General features: G+C 37.1%; 2 protein-coding genes across 8 annotated transcripts in view; both read right to left on the reverse strand.

The window, feature by feature from the left end:
- Positions 1-7,367, reverse strand: part of limch1a (LIM and calponin homology domains 1a) — a 52,719-nt gene extending 45,352 nt beyond the window's left edge. For all 7 annotated transcript variants that reach the window (XM_079851283.1, XM_079851285.1, XM_079851284.1 and 4 more), the window contains exon 1: positions 6,914-7,367. In XM_079851283.1, coding sequence (XP_079707409.1) covers positions 6,914-7,021 — 108 coding nt within the window. In that variant the 5' untranslated portion in view covers positions 7,022-7,367. The remainder of the gene's footprint in view (positions 1-6,913) is intronic.
- Positions 7,368-12,452: 5,085 nt separating this feature from the next.
- The window catches only part of rnf38 (ring finger protein 38), a 31,649-nt gene continuing 27,743 nt past the window's right edge, over positions 12,453-16,358 (reverse strand). The window contains exons 9-13 of the mRNA XM_079853927.1: positions 15,595-15,698; positions 15,406-15,493; positions 15,187-15,308; positions 14,873-14,972; positions 12,453-13,999 (exon numbers count right to left, since the gene is read on the reverse strand). Of these exons, the coding sequence (XP_079710053.1) occupies positions 13,937-13,999; positions 14,873-14,972; positions 15,187-15,308; positions 15,406-15,493; positions 15,595-15,698 (477 nt within the window). The 3' untranslated portion in view covers positions 12,453-13,936. The remainder of the gene's footprint in view (positions 14,000-14,872; positions 14,973-15,186; positions 15,309-15,405; positions 15,494-15,594; positions 15,699-16,358) is intronic.

Here is a 16,358-nt window from a genome sequence, read left to right on the forward strand (position 1 = left end):
AAGGTCAAAACCGACTGACCAGCACCAGAGGGTTAACTGGGTCATGAATACATTGCACAGTAATCTTCTGTGCATCTCCATTAAGTCAGTTAATTTATAGTCATAATAAATATTTATCAGCTATACTATAGTTAGTTAATTCACCATCTTATTAACACACAGTTAACAACACCTTTTTTTCAGCCAATAAGCCTCTGCTACTGGGTGAATGTCACAAAATGTCATTAATATTCATGAGCAAGGTTAACTGAAAATAGTAAACTGTTTCACAAACATTTTGTAATGTTGTTACTAGAAATGTATCAAGAATTAATGTCCAAATATGTTATATCTTGCCATGAATTTAAAAAAAACAAAAACTTTTTGGACTTTGCTGAGGCAAAAATGAGTGCTACTAAAGAAAAATGTAAGCGTTGATCTCTGCAGAGAAGGACACATAAATAGGGAACTAGAAGTGTGTTAGACAAGGTTGTCAGTGTCAGGACAAGCATTTACACAAGGATGTACACACACACACACACACACACACACACACACACACACACACACACACACACACACACACACACACACACACACACTGTACACACACCACACACAAGTATTGAAAAGAACTGAACAGCTGTAGGTAGCCTATATTTAAATGGACAGAATGTGGGTGACTGGAGCATTTTAAAATAACCAAGCAAATGACATGTGTATGTGGGACAGGGGCAGAGGCACCTAACACCCACAGATCAGCACAATGCTATAATGTGAATAAGAGAAAATACATTTGCTTCACATTAATTCCATGAATGTATTATGTTCTATAAGACAAAAGTATGTGTTGGGACTGGTTAGTCAGAATAAATGTTTTCTATCATCGATCCCACAACCACATGGCAACCATCGTTTCTACCAAAATACCACAGATACTGCAATTATTGTTACAAGGTCTATAGAAAAAAACATTACATTCATTTAGCTGTGTTAAAACCTTCCAGAATACTTTTTCAATGACAGTTGTTGTGAATACCAGGTTACCACAGTTTTATTGTAGGAGCAATAACTGTAGCAACCATGGTATTTTTGGCAGAGAATACGGTTAGCTGAGTGCAATTTTGTAAGGGTAAAAGGAAACCGTTCAAAACATCACATTAAGCAATATTTCATTCCAGTGTAAGCTGGATGTATTATCAGTTTAAACATTTTTTTTAATATCTACTATCAGTGTTCATGTTTTAATTAAAATGTTACATTTTAAATCTGTGAAAGAACAACAGTGGTTCCTTTAAGAATGTATTTCATGATACATAGTAAAGAAGTTATTTCAGTAAAGTTTCAGTAAAGACAAAATATCTTATTTGGGTTGTGGGCCAAAAAAGTTTAATAACTCCTGATTTATAGCAGCTACCGGCAGAAACTCTATTTTCAGTGTAAGATATTTTCCACCGCTCTACCTTTTTCTCAGAGTATCTTTCCCTCAGATCCTAGATATGTGTGTGTGTGTGTGTGTGTGTGTGTGTGTGTGTGTGTGTGTGTGTGTGTGTGTGTGTGTGTGTGTGTGTGCACATGTTTTTCAATTCAGCCAATCTCGCACTGTTTGTGAGTTCATTCACATGTTAATAATCACTCTGCTAATCGGTTGCTTAGACACTATGCGATAACTCCACCTCAGTCAAGACTTGCTGAAGTGCTTGAAAATGCACATCAATATACACACATTTCTTTCATTAAGACTCGTTCCTCTCTGGAGGACTGAAGGGTTTTGATTCATTTCTCTATTAATCTATCTCAATGCAGTTTTGTTGTTGAGTCGTAATGTAGACATAGGGTTCTGGGGATGGGAATGGGGAGTGCTTTAAAATGAAAATATATATATATACACATACTGTATATACTGTGTGTATGTAGATACTGTGTATATGTATATACTGTGTGTGTGTGTGTGTGTGTGTGTGTGTGTGTGTGTGTGTGTGTGTGTGTGTGTGTGTGTGTGTGTGTGTGTGTGTGTGTGTGTGTGTATGCATGTATGTATGTATGTATGTATATGTGTGTGTGTATATATATGTATGCATGTATTGTATGTATGTATATGTGTGTGTGTGTGTATATATATATATATATATATATATATATTTATATATATATATATACACACACACACATTATATATATATGTGTGTGTGTATATATATATATATATATAGTGTGCGTATGTATATATACATACATATACATATATACATACATGCATACATGCATTCACACACACACACACAGTATATACATACACATTATCTACATATACACAGTATATACAGTATGTATGTGTATATATACATACATAAACAAAAATAGTGATATTATTCTACAAGGACCTATAAGTGCAATAATATTGCATATTTTTCTGTCATAAAGTTGAATTTGACAGTAAAACATAACTTTACATTGGGATGCGGATATACATTTACTGATATTGAACAAAACATTTGTAAAATGATTTTTTATACAGCCGGGAGAAAAATATGCTGATAGTGGGACTGAGTTTACCTTTCATAAACTCTTGCATACAAAAGCCATAAATACAGTTTGTGTTATTACAGTAAATGTGTGGATTAAAAAGCCTTATGTCTCCACATGGCACAGCTTTCTCCTGTTGTACTTGTTTACAATGTTTAATCTTGTTAAAGCAATTTCGAGTTTGCACCGAGGCCTGAAATAAAGAATTCTGTGTTGAATTCAATTGGACCATGCAGTGCATTACTCTGATTCACACAGCGTTGGTCAATCTGGTAAACAAACCCACTTTGTGATATTACAGTGTCTTGTGCCAAACAGTCCAGGAAGCCCCGTTTTGTTTTGTTTGGCATTAGTATTTCCCATATACTAACTAAATATATAACTAAAAATGTCATATCATAAAGAAAAAGAGCTAGACCAATACAACTGCTAACAAAATGTAGCCACACCAGCAGAAAAAGCAAGTTTGCATGCAACATTTTTGAGGTCAGAAGCCAAAACTACCACACACATACTATACTCACACACAAACACAGACTAGCACTGTCTGTGGCTGAAATCACTCAGAATAGCATACAACTCATACTATTTCTTCCATATCTTTATATATCTCTTCTCCTCTCCTATATAGCGCAGCAGTGAATTATGGGAGTTATGCTAAATGTTCCATGGACTCTTGCAGATTATTCCTCGACCAGGAAGAAGCTTTTTCCAAGATGAGTAAAATCAGCGTTATATAACACTGCGTTTGAACGATTGCAAAATACATGAGGATTGTGTTTGCTCTTAAGGGTGGGTGGTGGAGCTGGAGAGCTTTTGATGCTGGAAAGAATTGAATTTTTTTACATAAGCTTGAAGACTCATTACACAACATGAACATTGTGTTGGAGTTGAGATAGAAGACAAGAGCATTGGATTAATGTGTCTTCATCAAAAGCTAATCAGAGACCAGTACGAACCAGAAACAGTCCTGGTAAGGTACCATAACACAAGTGTCACTACATTTCCGCCGAGTTGAGACTAAAATGCATGTAAATGCATCAAAAAGTTAGAGTCATCATGTTGTTAGAGTCAGTGTTTCTTGCACACATGAGCCACAAAGATTCATGAAACAGACTGTTTATATATATATCAATGAGAATCGATATCTAAATGAATCGATCGCAAGCATATGAATCAAATCATGAAGTTTGTGTCAATAACCCAGCCCTCCTCCCTAATTCTCACTCCAAGCTGAACTCAAAAGTTGGCAACCCTGATTTTACACAGAAACATTTGGACTGAAGGTCATTTGGCTTATAATGTCTCTTAGTGTGGTGATCCTGAATACTTGAAAGCAAACCATAGCCAATGGAATAATGGAGAGCTCATATTTAGTCTGTGATTTCAGTCCCTGTGTTCCTGAGAGGACTGCATTAAATGAATGTGAATAGTGTAGACAGCCTGTGTCTGTCTCCCAAATCTCTCTCACGGTGTAAGCTGTATCATTTAATCCGTATGTCTGTGTGTGTGTGACTGCACAGCTGTGACAGCTGGCTTTATGAAGTCATATGACAGAGCCATCTGTACTCAAATGTAGAAGCTCTTTCACTCACACACACTTGACCTCATACTTAATCTGCCAGAAAGATGCACTCAAAGTTGACCAAAAGTTGAAAAGCATTCCGGACTATACCGTACGGTCTCCATGGTGACTCTATGACAGTGGCGGTCAAATGGTAGGATGGAAAGAAACAGGCAGAGAAAGAGAGAAGTGCTCTGAAACTTGAGAGTCAATGGGAGAGGAACTCTATGGCACTTGAAATATGATAGGCCAAGGCAGAGAAGGACTTTCTGTAATGCGATGTGGTTGCTGCTGTCCGTCTCTAGCCACTGACAGGTGCACTGGGAGGGTTTCCTCATACAATTTCCGTACAGTGTCACATGGCCCATCCAGCACACGCCTATGAGCCCTATGAGAGGTTTTGAGGTCTCCTGCGGGACATACAATACTCTGTCTGAAAACAATCCTTACATACAGATAAGAAGTGGCAGACCGATATATGGGTAGATCAATTAAGCTGTTGATTTTTGTAAAATTATTATAAATGATTAAATAATAATCAAATATTATGGAAAACGTTTAGCCACCAAATCAAAGTCATGTGGTACAACCAACCTAAAGAGGAAGAGAAAAAAAAAACCAGGAAATTATTTCATTGAGAGGAAGACACTGAAAAAAAACTCTTGACTGTTTGTCATGGTCATAACGTTTTTTATTGATTTATAAATCAGATATTTTAACCATTTTATGGCATGGCCAGATTAGAACAGGCTGTGAACCTATTGAATTATTCATTCATGAATAGAATAATAATAATAATATTAATAACACAACACTTTCAGTTTGAAAATAATCAATAATAATAAAATTACTGTTATAAACATTTGAAGGAATACATACATAATATATTACAAATATATAATTCAAATCACTTTTATTACTTGTTACACTTCATGACATTAGAGTTTAATTAAATAATACAAAGATTACATTTCTAAGAACTTGGAAAATGCATTTTAAACTTAAATTTTACAATGTTTAATTAATTTCTTACTGATCATCAATGTTTTTGTAAATTTTGAGCAAATATTGCATGAAATAAGGGTTTGCTTGATTTCAGCCATTTTTATCAAGTTATGCAGCTTATATATCAATATTATATTGTCCATCGTCCAACATGCTTTCTAAATATTGACATCGACCATCAAGAACCCAATCTCAGTTGACCAATAAATAGAGGCTCACTCTATGAATGTGCCTCAAGCATGTCTGAATATTTGTACCGCAGTCTGCTGTTCATGTTTCAGTCTACCATATGCTTGGGTCAGTAATTTTCTAGCTCTTTCAGTGACTCACTGAGGAAAAAGCATTTTTAGCAGGAGACAGAAGCATGTCTCTCTCTGTGCCAATTTAGTTAAAACTATTTGCGAGCAGCAGGGTGCTAGGCTATTTCAGCCTGTCTATTTATACTGATCGTCCTAAAACGTGTGACTGACATAGGCCTACCAGTGAAACGCATGAACAAAAAAGATGGATAAATCGACACATAGCTAGCAAAGCAGACCGAAGAAAGCGTGAACAGGTTATGGCATGGTATACAGACCACTTTTTGGTGGGATTTGTGAAATGTGATCACACACACCTAACAAAAAAACACATATTTCAATATCATAAGGAAATACTGACGGTCCCAATTTATCTAAAAATAAATAAACGGGGGCCACAAGGATGAAAAAATTTAGAGTAAATAGGCATAAAAAAAATAAGATTAAAATAAATTAAAAACATTTTTTTTTATTAAAATAATTACATAATACATTCAACAATACAGTAGAATGAGTAGAAAAAAAACTTAATAATGTAACCTAAAAAACTAAATGTTTCCTAAATATACATATTAACATAATTTAGACATTTAATAAAATATAAATATTTATAATAATTATTCACAGCATAAATAGGGTCTTTATACAAGAAATTATATAGATTCCTTTACAATTTTAGGAAGGGGGGTCCCACACATGAGGTGAGGATGATCATATTTGGAGGTCAATCTAAAAAGATTGAAAACCCCTGATCTAATGCACACGACTCAAACTCAAATCTAGATCAGTGACGTGAGGATGCTCCCTATCCAATCCTCGACCCCTAAAATAGGTCATAATATTAATACCAAGACCTACATCTAAAACCTTTAACATCTCTGGGGATGAAGTAGTTCTGCATTCACATGTTACACTTGACAGTTAATCAGGTCAAATAAAACGAAGGCCAATAGTGTATATGCCACAAATGCTCCGTAAACAAACTGTTTGATTGAGCCTGTGCGCTGCCATGACGACTGCGCTTGCTTAGAAAAGGGGCGTGGTCTGTAGAGGACAAGGGGGCGTGTCTTTAGGTTCCACAACAACTGGAATCGCTTAGCGAAAGGGGGCGTGTCCGCTCGCAGAATATGAGTGTCAGTGTATCCTATGTTTCTGCCCATCTTTAAAACGAGTCCTGTTTTGTTTGGAAAAGTGTCCATTCATGGGTAGGTGACCTACAGTGTAAACTGGCAACAAATTTAAACAGGCTGATGGTTGTCATGTGAGTGAAAAATTCGGTGAGCCATCAAAGCCTCGCTAGTCCGATTACAGCACCCGAATCCCGCGCACATGATCCCCGCGCTGTTGGGCACCAATGCCCGCTGCTGTAACCAAACACGATACACACGCTCGCGCGCTCACAACAGGTAACGGTGCAATATTTATAAGCTGTTCAGAGCGTAATGTAACCTCTTTATATGAGTGTCTAAGCAAATATTAAAATGATGCGAAAGAAATGTTTACTTTTACTTCTGTGCGCATATATGTGCAGCAGACTCACCTCGATCCATTTCTGAGCTTCTTGAAACGCTGGTTCAGGGGTAGCGTCTGCAGATTCACCCTGATCCAGCTGGGCATTTGAAGCCGAATCGTTTCCAGGACTTGCCATTTCACCCCCCAAAAAAAGCGTCTTAGCAAGAGGCCACTGAAAGCCTAGGTGAGATATCCAGCGCTCCACAAACAGACCCGTGTGTTTACTTCAGATCATTCGCCGTAATAGCGGACACGTTCTTCAATATGCTGAGCTCGAGCGTTCACGGCGCAACACACTGCGGTTCTCCAGCGCTCAGCAGCACTGCAGATGAACTGCACGAACTACCACGCTCGATGCAATACGAGTCCGACCTCCGATGCTAAAAATATCAACTAAAAAAACACCAGAGGTCTACGTTCAGCCAATGCGTTAGAGGCAGCAATGCGAGCGCATCAGCCTCCCTGTCTCTTCTCCTAGAGAACGGGAGACTGGCATGCGCGAGAGCGCGGGGGAACGGAATTTAACGAGAACAATAGAGTTCCGTTACCGCTCCAGTTACGGCCACATTTCTCTCTCTCTCTCTCTCTCTTTATGTATTATATTACATTATATTATATTTCATTAGCCTATATTACATTATATGATATGATATGATATTATATATTATATTTACAACTCTCTCTTGTCTCCCTGTCTCTCAAAGTAGGCTATTATATTAATAGTTTATTAATATTAAGTAAACCTACAGTTGCATTTCCTGAAGAAAATACCAGTGCTTGAATGGCTGCACGCGAGTTTTAGGTAAATTCATAATTCTAAACGATTCGAAAGTTTTAGGGAATTTTTTTTTTCTAAAAGTTGTATAGAGGTGGTAAAGAGAAAGACTGAGCAATATACAACTGAAATATGCAATTGCTATTTGTCCTCTAGAATTAATTTTCATAGTATTTTTTTTTTACCTTAATGAGGATTTATCTAACCATTTAAATCTGTCAAATACTTGACCCTTGAATCATTAAAATGAAATAAATACATCTGAACATTTAGGGCTGTTTCCTAAAAACTAAAATCACCATAAATAATGTATGTATAATAAGACAATAAACACTGCTAGAATAGGCATGCATTTAATACATTAGCATATCTAATAGGCTTAGAAAGGATTATGAAATATACTATTATGTAGCAAGTTTAAAAAATCTACAGAATGCAGTTATATTTGGTATTTTCCTCCCCCCACAATATAAATGTATTTTTGCCCCAAGCACAGGTTCATTTCTGACCCTGGTCCCGTGTGCCACTTTTGGAGTTGCACTTTTGTCAGGCAAAAAATATCCATTGTCTATTGTCTATATTGATGTATGAGGCACAGCTCACACTGAAGCCACTTTTAAACCAAGCAGCTTTCTGTTAGTTAACACTTCAAATCCTTTACCAACCTAAACCCCGCTATATGAAATTGCATGTGTAAATCGGAATTTCCCGATTGTGCGGATTCATATTAAAACTGAACAATAGTAAATGTGACTGCAGCTTTAGGCATATAGTATGCTACAAATAAATGTAAGAAAATATATATAATTTGCAAACCCCAAAGATTTATTGAATTCCTAATTCTGAAATTATAAAAGTCTATAAATTATTGTTTAGGCAGAATTAATTTCAGATTTTTAATACTTTACGTTAGGGGTTTGTTCAGAATGTTTGATACATATTAGTACAGCTCATCTGCAGCCTGGCAGCCAAATAAACATAAGAAAAACTTTTAGATTTTAGGCCAAGAAGTTCAAAGATCGATTAATAATTTTTTACAACTTACGAGTCATGGTGCTGATCGATCCACTCAGGATGGGGAAGCAGAAGAAATAATAAGGCTAGACACCAGGGTTCACAAGTTTTTAAGCAGAATAAAAGTTGCCACAGGCTGACATATAAATCCACCCCTGAGCTTGTAAAGCACATTAGCTTTTCAGGCACAAATTGGGAAAGAAAAGTCAATTTTTTGAGCTGATGTTGGTCAAGAGGGTTCGAAACTCTCTTCCACCAATTCTTATGTTATATTATTGTTGAAAAAAACCCATCAAATCGGTTGGCCAGCAGTTTTATTTCTAATGTTGACATAATTCTTGAATCAGTGAGGACAAAAGAGGTTTAAAAAGTGCATCCTTTTCCAACTAATGTTGCCCACAACCACTTCTGCAATTTAGTTTGTGATGGTTTACTTTCCAGTTTTCAAGAGTTTAAAAATAACAACAAATGTGAGGCCTTTTAAATATAAATGAGCCCAAATGGTAGGCCTATACAATACATCTCAATAAGGGAATGAACTTAAGTTTGCTAAGTCAACAGTAGCATTTAGCACATGCCTATATAAACAGTAGCCTTTTATAGTGATTTTTTGTTTTGCTGGTATCTATTTATTTATTTATTAGCATGAACCATATAGCAACTGCCATTGAGGTGAATAGGACTGCTGACGGATAGCTTTCTTCAGGTAGGCTATTAATAGAAAAGTGCTTTTCAGTTGTCTTGTGGTCCCATAGCAGCACTGCATATTTTCCCTTATTTAAAAACACACCTGATTCAGATAATGCCTCTCTACTGAACCGAGTGTGTCAGATAGGAGAGGCGTACAAAATGTGCAGTGCTGTTTGTCCCCAGGTCCAGGACAGAAAATATGATGTTCTTATATTGCATGACCAATAGGTGTCATTACACTCCACCTTTGGCTGCCTGATCTGGGTCCCCTTTTTTCTCTTAGTTGCCATACGCCCCCTGCTGGAGAGGACAATCTACTGTACCCATTTCCTGTATGACATGAATATTGTATTGCCTAATGATATACCCATTCTTATGATATACCATACACCAATGTTATAAAAAGGATAAAGTTGAACTTTCCTTTAATGTTTCCTCTAATGTTCACATAACCAAGAAAAAAAAAAAGTTTTAAAACATAAAAACTGAATATTTTGAACGTTCAGAGAACATTCAGAAATAAGCTCATAACCTAAAGGTAGGGCAATTTCGGACAGGCTAGCAATAGCAAGCTATATTTGAAAGCATAAGATCACACAAAGCCAAGCTTCCTTAAAAACACATGAACGCGGACAGCAGCCTCTGCAAAGCGTCACGAGACAGCGGTACATTACCTCATGTCTTAAAGCACATTACATCAGAATAATAATGAACGTAAACAACTTAAAGTGCTCTAGTTGAACCACTTGACTGCTGCAGATTCATTTCCGCAATGATAGCATTGCCAGAGAAACGCATAAGTGTCTGAGGATGAACAGCTGGTTCAAGAACTTAAGGTGGCTGCAGTGTTGCACTCGGTGATTGTCCACAGCCTGATATGTTTTTTTTCATAGGCTGATATGCATAACCCTACCGAACGCGCTGATGACATGATGTCTGGGCAAGCAGGGTGCGTGTATGGAAATCATTATGTTGATAGGTAGGTAGGTAGGATATTGTATGCATTCGGACCATAGTAGTCATTCTATTTTCCACTTTATATCATACGTTTTAAAGCCAAAGGTTGCCTGCTATCAAACAAAACCCTGACACACCACTGGCCTTTCAAACTTTAGGAAATCCAGCGAAATTTCTTCCACAAAAGTAATCATGGTATTAAATCTCAAGACATTAGGTTACTCTGACGAACGTCACAGCGTCAGTCAATATTCAAAGTTTAGCTCAATAGTGCAGTATAGTGAGTGTGACGGTAAACAAACATCCCTTCCTTCCTTCCTTCATCAGAGGAGGAGGACAACACCTACATATAGAGGCATGCCCTGGACTCATTGCGAAGACGACAAAAGCAGTAGGCAACTATAAACAGCTGTTGGCTTGGGGGCTTTGCTTTGGCATCACAGGTTGCAACCACAGAGAAAGAATCAATTGTTGCAAATTTCAAATTGTTGTGCAACTTTGTTCAGGGTTTAAGATGCACTTTTTGAAGCATAGAGCTCAAATAAGCATCTTATCAATGAGTTTAGAAAACGTTTTACAATTTGGAGCACATTCAGTTTGATTAAGTAGTTACATATACAATTCAGAAAACATACTAATTATAGATAGATAGCTAATGGCTAATACATGTAGAGAGATGCAGAGGACTGGATTGCTCTGACCAACTGTTGAGGCTTCCCTTGATGTTTCAATAGCAACGTTGCAGACACAACCAGAGATACTTAGGTTTGGTGTAAATTAAATGCTGCAAAGCCACCTTTAATGAGAATCAACAAACATTTTGCAACCTTCACTTCTGCATAAATTTAGGCAGGATTAAAATATCTGTATAAAGCAGTTTCAGCTTTTGTCGTCCAATCAAACATAATACCAATGGCAACTGATAAAAGTCCTGCACCATATTCCAAGTCTTTTAATCCTCATTTTAATTGTATGGAAAACAGCAGCTTGGACATACTGCTATAAATGTTTCTTTTGTGTTCCACAGTATAAATTCATACAGGATGTGGAAAAATAAGAGGGTGAGTAAATCATTTTCATTTTGGGGGTGAAATATTCATTTAACCCATAAGATTTTAACCATGAAAATGAAGACAACATAGATAAAGAGATGAGATAAGAATGGAAAAACAGAAAAGTTCAAGGAAGAGAAAAGTATACATTTATTACTGAGCCACCCTTTGAAATCCAAAAGACTGGGAATAGGGGTCAGAGACGAAAAAAAAAAAAAAAATTGCACTACTGTGTAAAGCATTACTAGTAATATCTCATAAAAAATGTACAAATGTTTGTTAAAAATTTTTATATCAAGCCTTCAAATGATTTTGGTTACAGATATTATACATATGAAACTACAACATGTTAAATGATACAATTGTATTTTTAATGGTAAGAATTAAAACAACCAATAAACAAACGCAAGAGAATTCATAAGCTCTCTTATTGGTTTTGCAAAAGAATAAGGGGAAAAAAACCATAAATAGTAAAACTGAGGTAACTGCTATTGTACCAAGCAGGGGAGAAATAAAACTCCTAGAACACAGAATGACAATAGTTAAGGTAATGCACATTTGTTGTTTGAAAAGAATAAAGGATTCATAATTTTCTGGTCGCCATGATTTCGACTTATGACACTAAAGCGGACAACACTGGAGAATGTTTTAAAGGCATCTCTCATTAAGACACTGCAGGCTCTGAGACTACATTACAGAATTCATATGACACTTTCTACACCAGTCATAGAGCCTACATAATGCACGACAGAGGCAGTTATATCCATTCATAATGATAATGCATGACATGAAACAATCATACACATTCAAACACCCCTCTAGGTCATGACGCATCTCAGGCATTCATTATAAAGTAACGCACGTGGCTATGAATGGCTATAACAGCCTTATGGAGGCTGTATGAGTGGGTGCACTGGAAGGCTGTTTTAGAACAGCTAACTGTATAGAGAGGGCAGTGAGAGAGCGAAACGACAAATGAAAAGACAAAAGAATTAAACCATTTACGAAGACCAGGAGAGCATTTTGGGAATGAAGGGAAGGTACTTAAAACGCCACAATTCGCAAGGGGTCTGTGTGTGTGATGCCCTCCCTTTTGTCCTGCAGAATCTGTGCTTTTCTTTTTTTAAAGAAGCCCAAATGCTACGATATAACCTCAGTCCTCTTCGAAAAGGCATGTATACACATACCCTTGAGTCCCCGATTACTACACGAAAGGCATACGAAACCAAATGACCCAAATTCAAAATTAGAGGTAATTTTGGTAAACTCATGAGTACTGTGGGCAACACTGCTACAGGGTTAACTGGCATACAACTAATTTCCTAGGCAAAAAATAAACTTCAGCTTGGGCTTAAAAAGTTGGTGAATCACTGTTTTAAGAGATGCTAGACATAAGGCAGATAGCAGGATTTAATCGGTGTCTGCGCAGCCACCAAACAATAATAAATTACACTATTTAAGTGCTAAATGAGAAAAGTGGTGATTTGTCTACACAATCAATCTGCAGGACTGGATATGGATTAGGAATACATATTTAAATGGTTTCAAATGGTTATGTTTTGTAAATTGCAATAATATTGAAAAATGTGACCGGTGGCAAAAAAAAAAGGAAGAAAAAAAATTGCAGCAGGATACATCTAAAAACTTTGAGAATATTCCACTGCCCCTCCAAACCAATCACGTCATGTCAGTGCACATCCTCAGCCAATCCCAGACGAGAATAAAAGTGAGAGTGACAAGCCAGTGTTCTGTACCACACATATGGGATAAATAACAAACAACTGATTCTCTAATACACACACACACTCTTTCACACAAAAGCACACACACCTCACAGTTTTCCAATTCTATAAAGACTGCTAAATCATAATTGAGCAAGACCCACCCAAAAGCCCCTCTTTATGTATAGATATAATTTGAATCTTATGCGATCTTTTGTTCCATTTTTTGAAGACAATTTTTTTTTCCTATTAAAAAACAATTATGAATTTTGTAATTTGTCCCTCTATATTGATACATACATATTTATATATAGCTATATTTGTTGGTAAAATATAAAAGCCCATGCTCACAACATTAACCTTCGTAAAGACCACCACACCACGGTGTGCTCACATAGCCGGGAATGTTAGTGCACATACACACTCATTCACACAAGACTGCAACATACCAACACCCACCCCCAAAGGGGAGAACTAAACTATATATATTTATATATTAAAAAACCAAAAAAAAAACAATATCAGAACCAGAACATAACCAGAATGATAATATGAACCATAATCTTTGGACTTCCACTCAAAAGAATTAGTGATCAAACAACCAAAGGGACGTGTGTGTGTGTGTGTGTCTGTCTCAGTTAGTTGGATATTCATAGATGAATATCAAACAATGTTTTAGATTCAAAGTTCTCACAAATTGTTTGCAGCAGTCATTTGTGTGTGAGGAGTAATTTAGCATTAGGAAGTTAATTGAATGTAACAGGGTAGGAGAATGACAAAAGTGTTTAGTGGTGTGCATGTATGTGTGTGTGTGTGCGTGTGTGTGTTTTCAGTGAGCAGCGTCACTCGGAATCCCGCTGGACTTCAGAGGCATCTGCTCGGCAAATAGGACAGGTTCTGTTAGCCTAGAAGACAGAGGAGGACGGATTGTCAAATTGGTCTAAGAAACATATAGATCACAACTGGGGAAAAGCTATAGTTAGGCAAGTCTATCTCTGCCTGAGGGTGCGGTCACACTAGCAAAATCCCATGGGAAAAATAAAGGTCCATTGTCAATAGTGTCGTCGTGATGTATGAAGCACAGCTCACACAGAAGTCGCTTTCAAACCAAGCAGCTTTCTGGTGGGGTCAACACAGCAAATTTGTGTGACCAACTTAAATCGGTTGTGAAATCAGCATGGGGAAACCTTTTGCCCTCACGTGAAATTCACGATTTTGTGGATTCCAATTGAAATGACTGGATTTTGCAAAAAAAAAAATGAGCTGAACAACAATAAGTGTGACCACACCTTAAGACAGTGTTTTCTTAAACAGGGGGCCTCAGAAAAACTTCCCAAGAGGCTTAGAGACGACTAAAAAGGATTTAAATTATTATTAATATATTAAAATAATCTAACTGTGATCTAAACTGCAATGCTAAAAAAAAAGAAAAAAAAAAGTAACATTTCATAATAAAATAAAAAAATATTTATTTTCAATAACTAATGTGCTTTTAAATGAAAGTTCTAAAAATCACAAAATGCATAATGGTTAGATTAATTTAATATATCAATACTGTTTCCGCTTTGTCATAATAGCAGAAGAAATACTGGAAATAGTCTACATCCGGGAGCCTTTGAATATTCTGCTGGACAATGCAGGCATTTGAGTTAAAAAGGTTGAGATCCACTGAAATTCTTTATATAATTTAAGGATATAATACCAATAACACCATTATTATTATTATTATTATTATTATATGAATAAATAAAAGTTAATTAATTAGCATGCTTGCTTACCTTGAGCCATTTATCAACACACTTGGCATGGAATTCGTGATTACAGGGCAGTACTCTCAACAGCTGACGAGACTCGAAATCACACATGCACACTACACACCTGTAGGGAAAGAGGGAGGACACAATGTTATTTATTAACTTGTTCCAACATCACGATTTTGTTCATGTATTTTCAAGACAAATCAAAGAAAAAGTGTCAATTTTAGGCATTTTAAAAGGCTTTTTTTCCCTTTTAGAAGAACAAATATTCCATGTAGGTCACAAAGTAGTTAAATCACAGTCTGTAAGTTTTAAGGTTTGTGTATTGTACTCACAAAGTCTGCTCAGACTGATGGTTGCTGGGGTTGAATCTGTAGGAAGGCAGCTGTTCGATATCGGCTTTCGTCAAACCTCTAGGCTTCGCTTCTCCGAGGCGCTCGGCAAGGTTTAACAGAGCCTAGTCAAACACAAGAACAAATACACATGTAAAATAGAATAAAGTGTTCTTAAAACAAATTCCTAAAGCGTTTCCTGAGATGATAATAGACACGCACCTCATAATTCTCAACCTCTCCATCATCTACATCCAGCTCTAAGCTAATGGCGGGACCCACTGCTGTTGGCTGGACTGGAAGAACAGATCTGAACCACCAAAAAAACCAAAGAGAAAAACAGTGACATTTTCTACAGCTCATTGTTTCTCTGAAACAACACTCTGATGCGTGTTTGCATGTGTAACTCACAGGAAGTAGGGCAGCAGACTCGGGTGGTACGGAGGTGGAGGTACGGCCTGCTGAGAGCGGTAGCGTCTGCCTGTGATTCGCCGAGGCATGAAGTGGGGATACGGCTGGAAAGAACACAAAACCGTTTTTAGATTTAGTTTGCATTAGCTGCGTTTCCACTGTCGGGCCAAAACCAAGCGACAGTGCGTGCGTGCTATAGCGAGTGCCAGGTCCAGTCGCATTACCACTGTCAATATCGGGGCTTCCTCTGGGCCAACGGCCAGGGTTTTTTGGCCCACCGAATACCTTGGTCCAAAGCGGGCCAACTGGGGCTTGAGGAGTGGTTATGAACAAAAGGCGGAGTTTATATGATTTAGGAGAGGGTCAACACTGCTGCTCATTTCCCATGCTTTCATTTCAGGCTACCAGCTATTTGTGAGAGAATAAAAACTTCAGATTGCAGAAGTTTGAAATATAGGCAGAAATATATTTATATGTGGTGCTAAAGGCTACTTATGGTGACCACTGTTAATACCACAGACTGCTTGAAGAAATTAGACCAAGCATATATGATTATAATCTTGTATTTATCGGTCTCTTCCCTGTGCATTTGTTGATACCGTACTTATGCATCCGCAAATGTTATAGATTAAATGTGCTCAGGTTAACTCATAACTTTGTTCTCGTGAGCTCCCTCTGTTGGCTGATAGGATAACCGTATTGTGAGATGGGAGAGATTACTCAAATCTCCTCGGATTGCATCACTTAGTGGAAAATTAATAGAA

Source organism: Squalius cephalus (assembly GCF_949319135.1).
Source record: "Squalius cephalus genome assembly, chromosome: 2".
NCBI lineage: Eukaryota > Metazoa > Chordata > Actinopteri > Cypriniformes > Leuciscidae > Squalius > Squalius cephalus.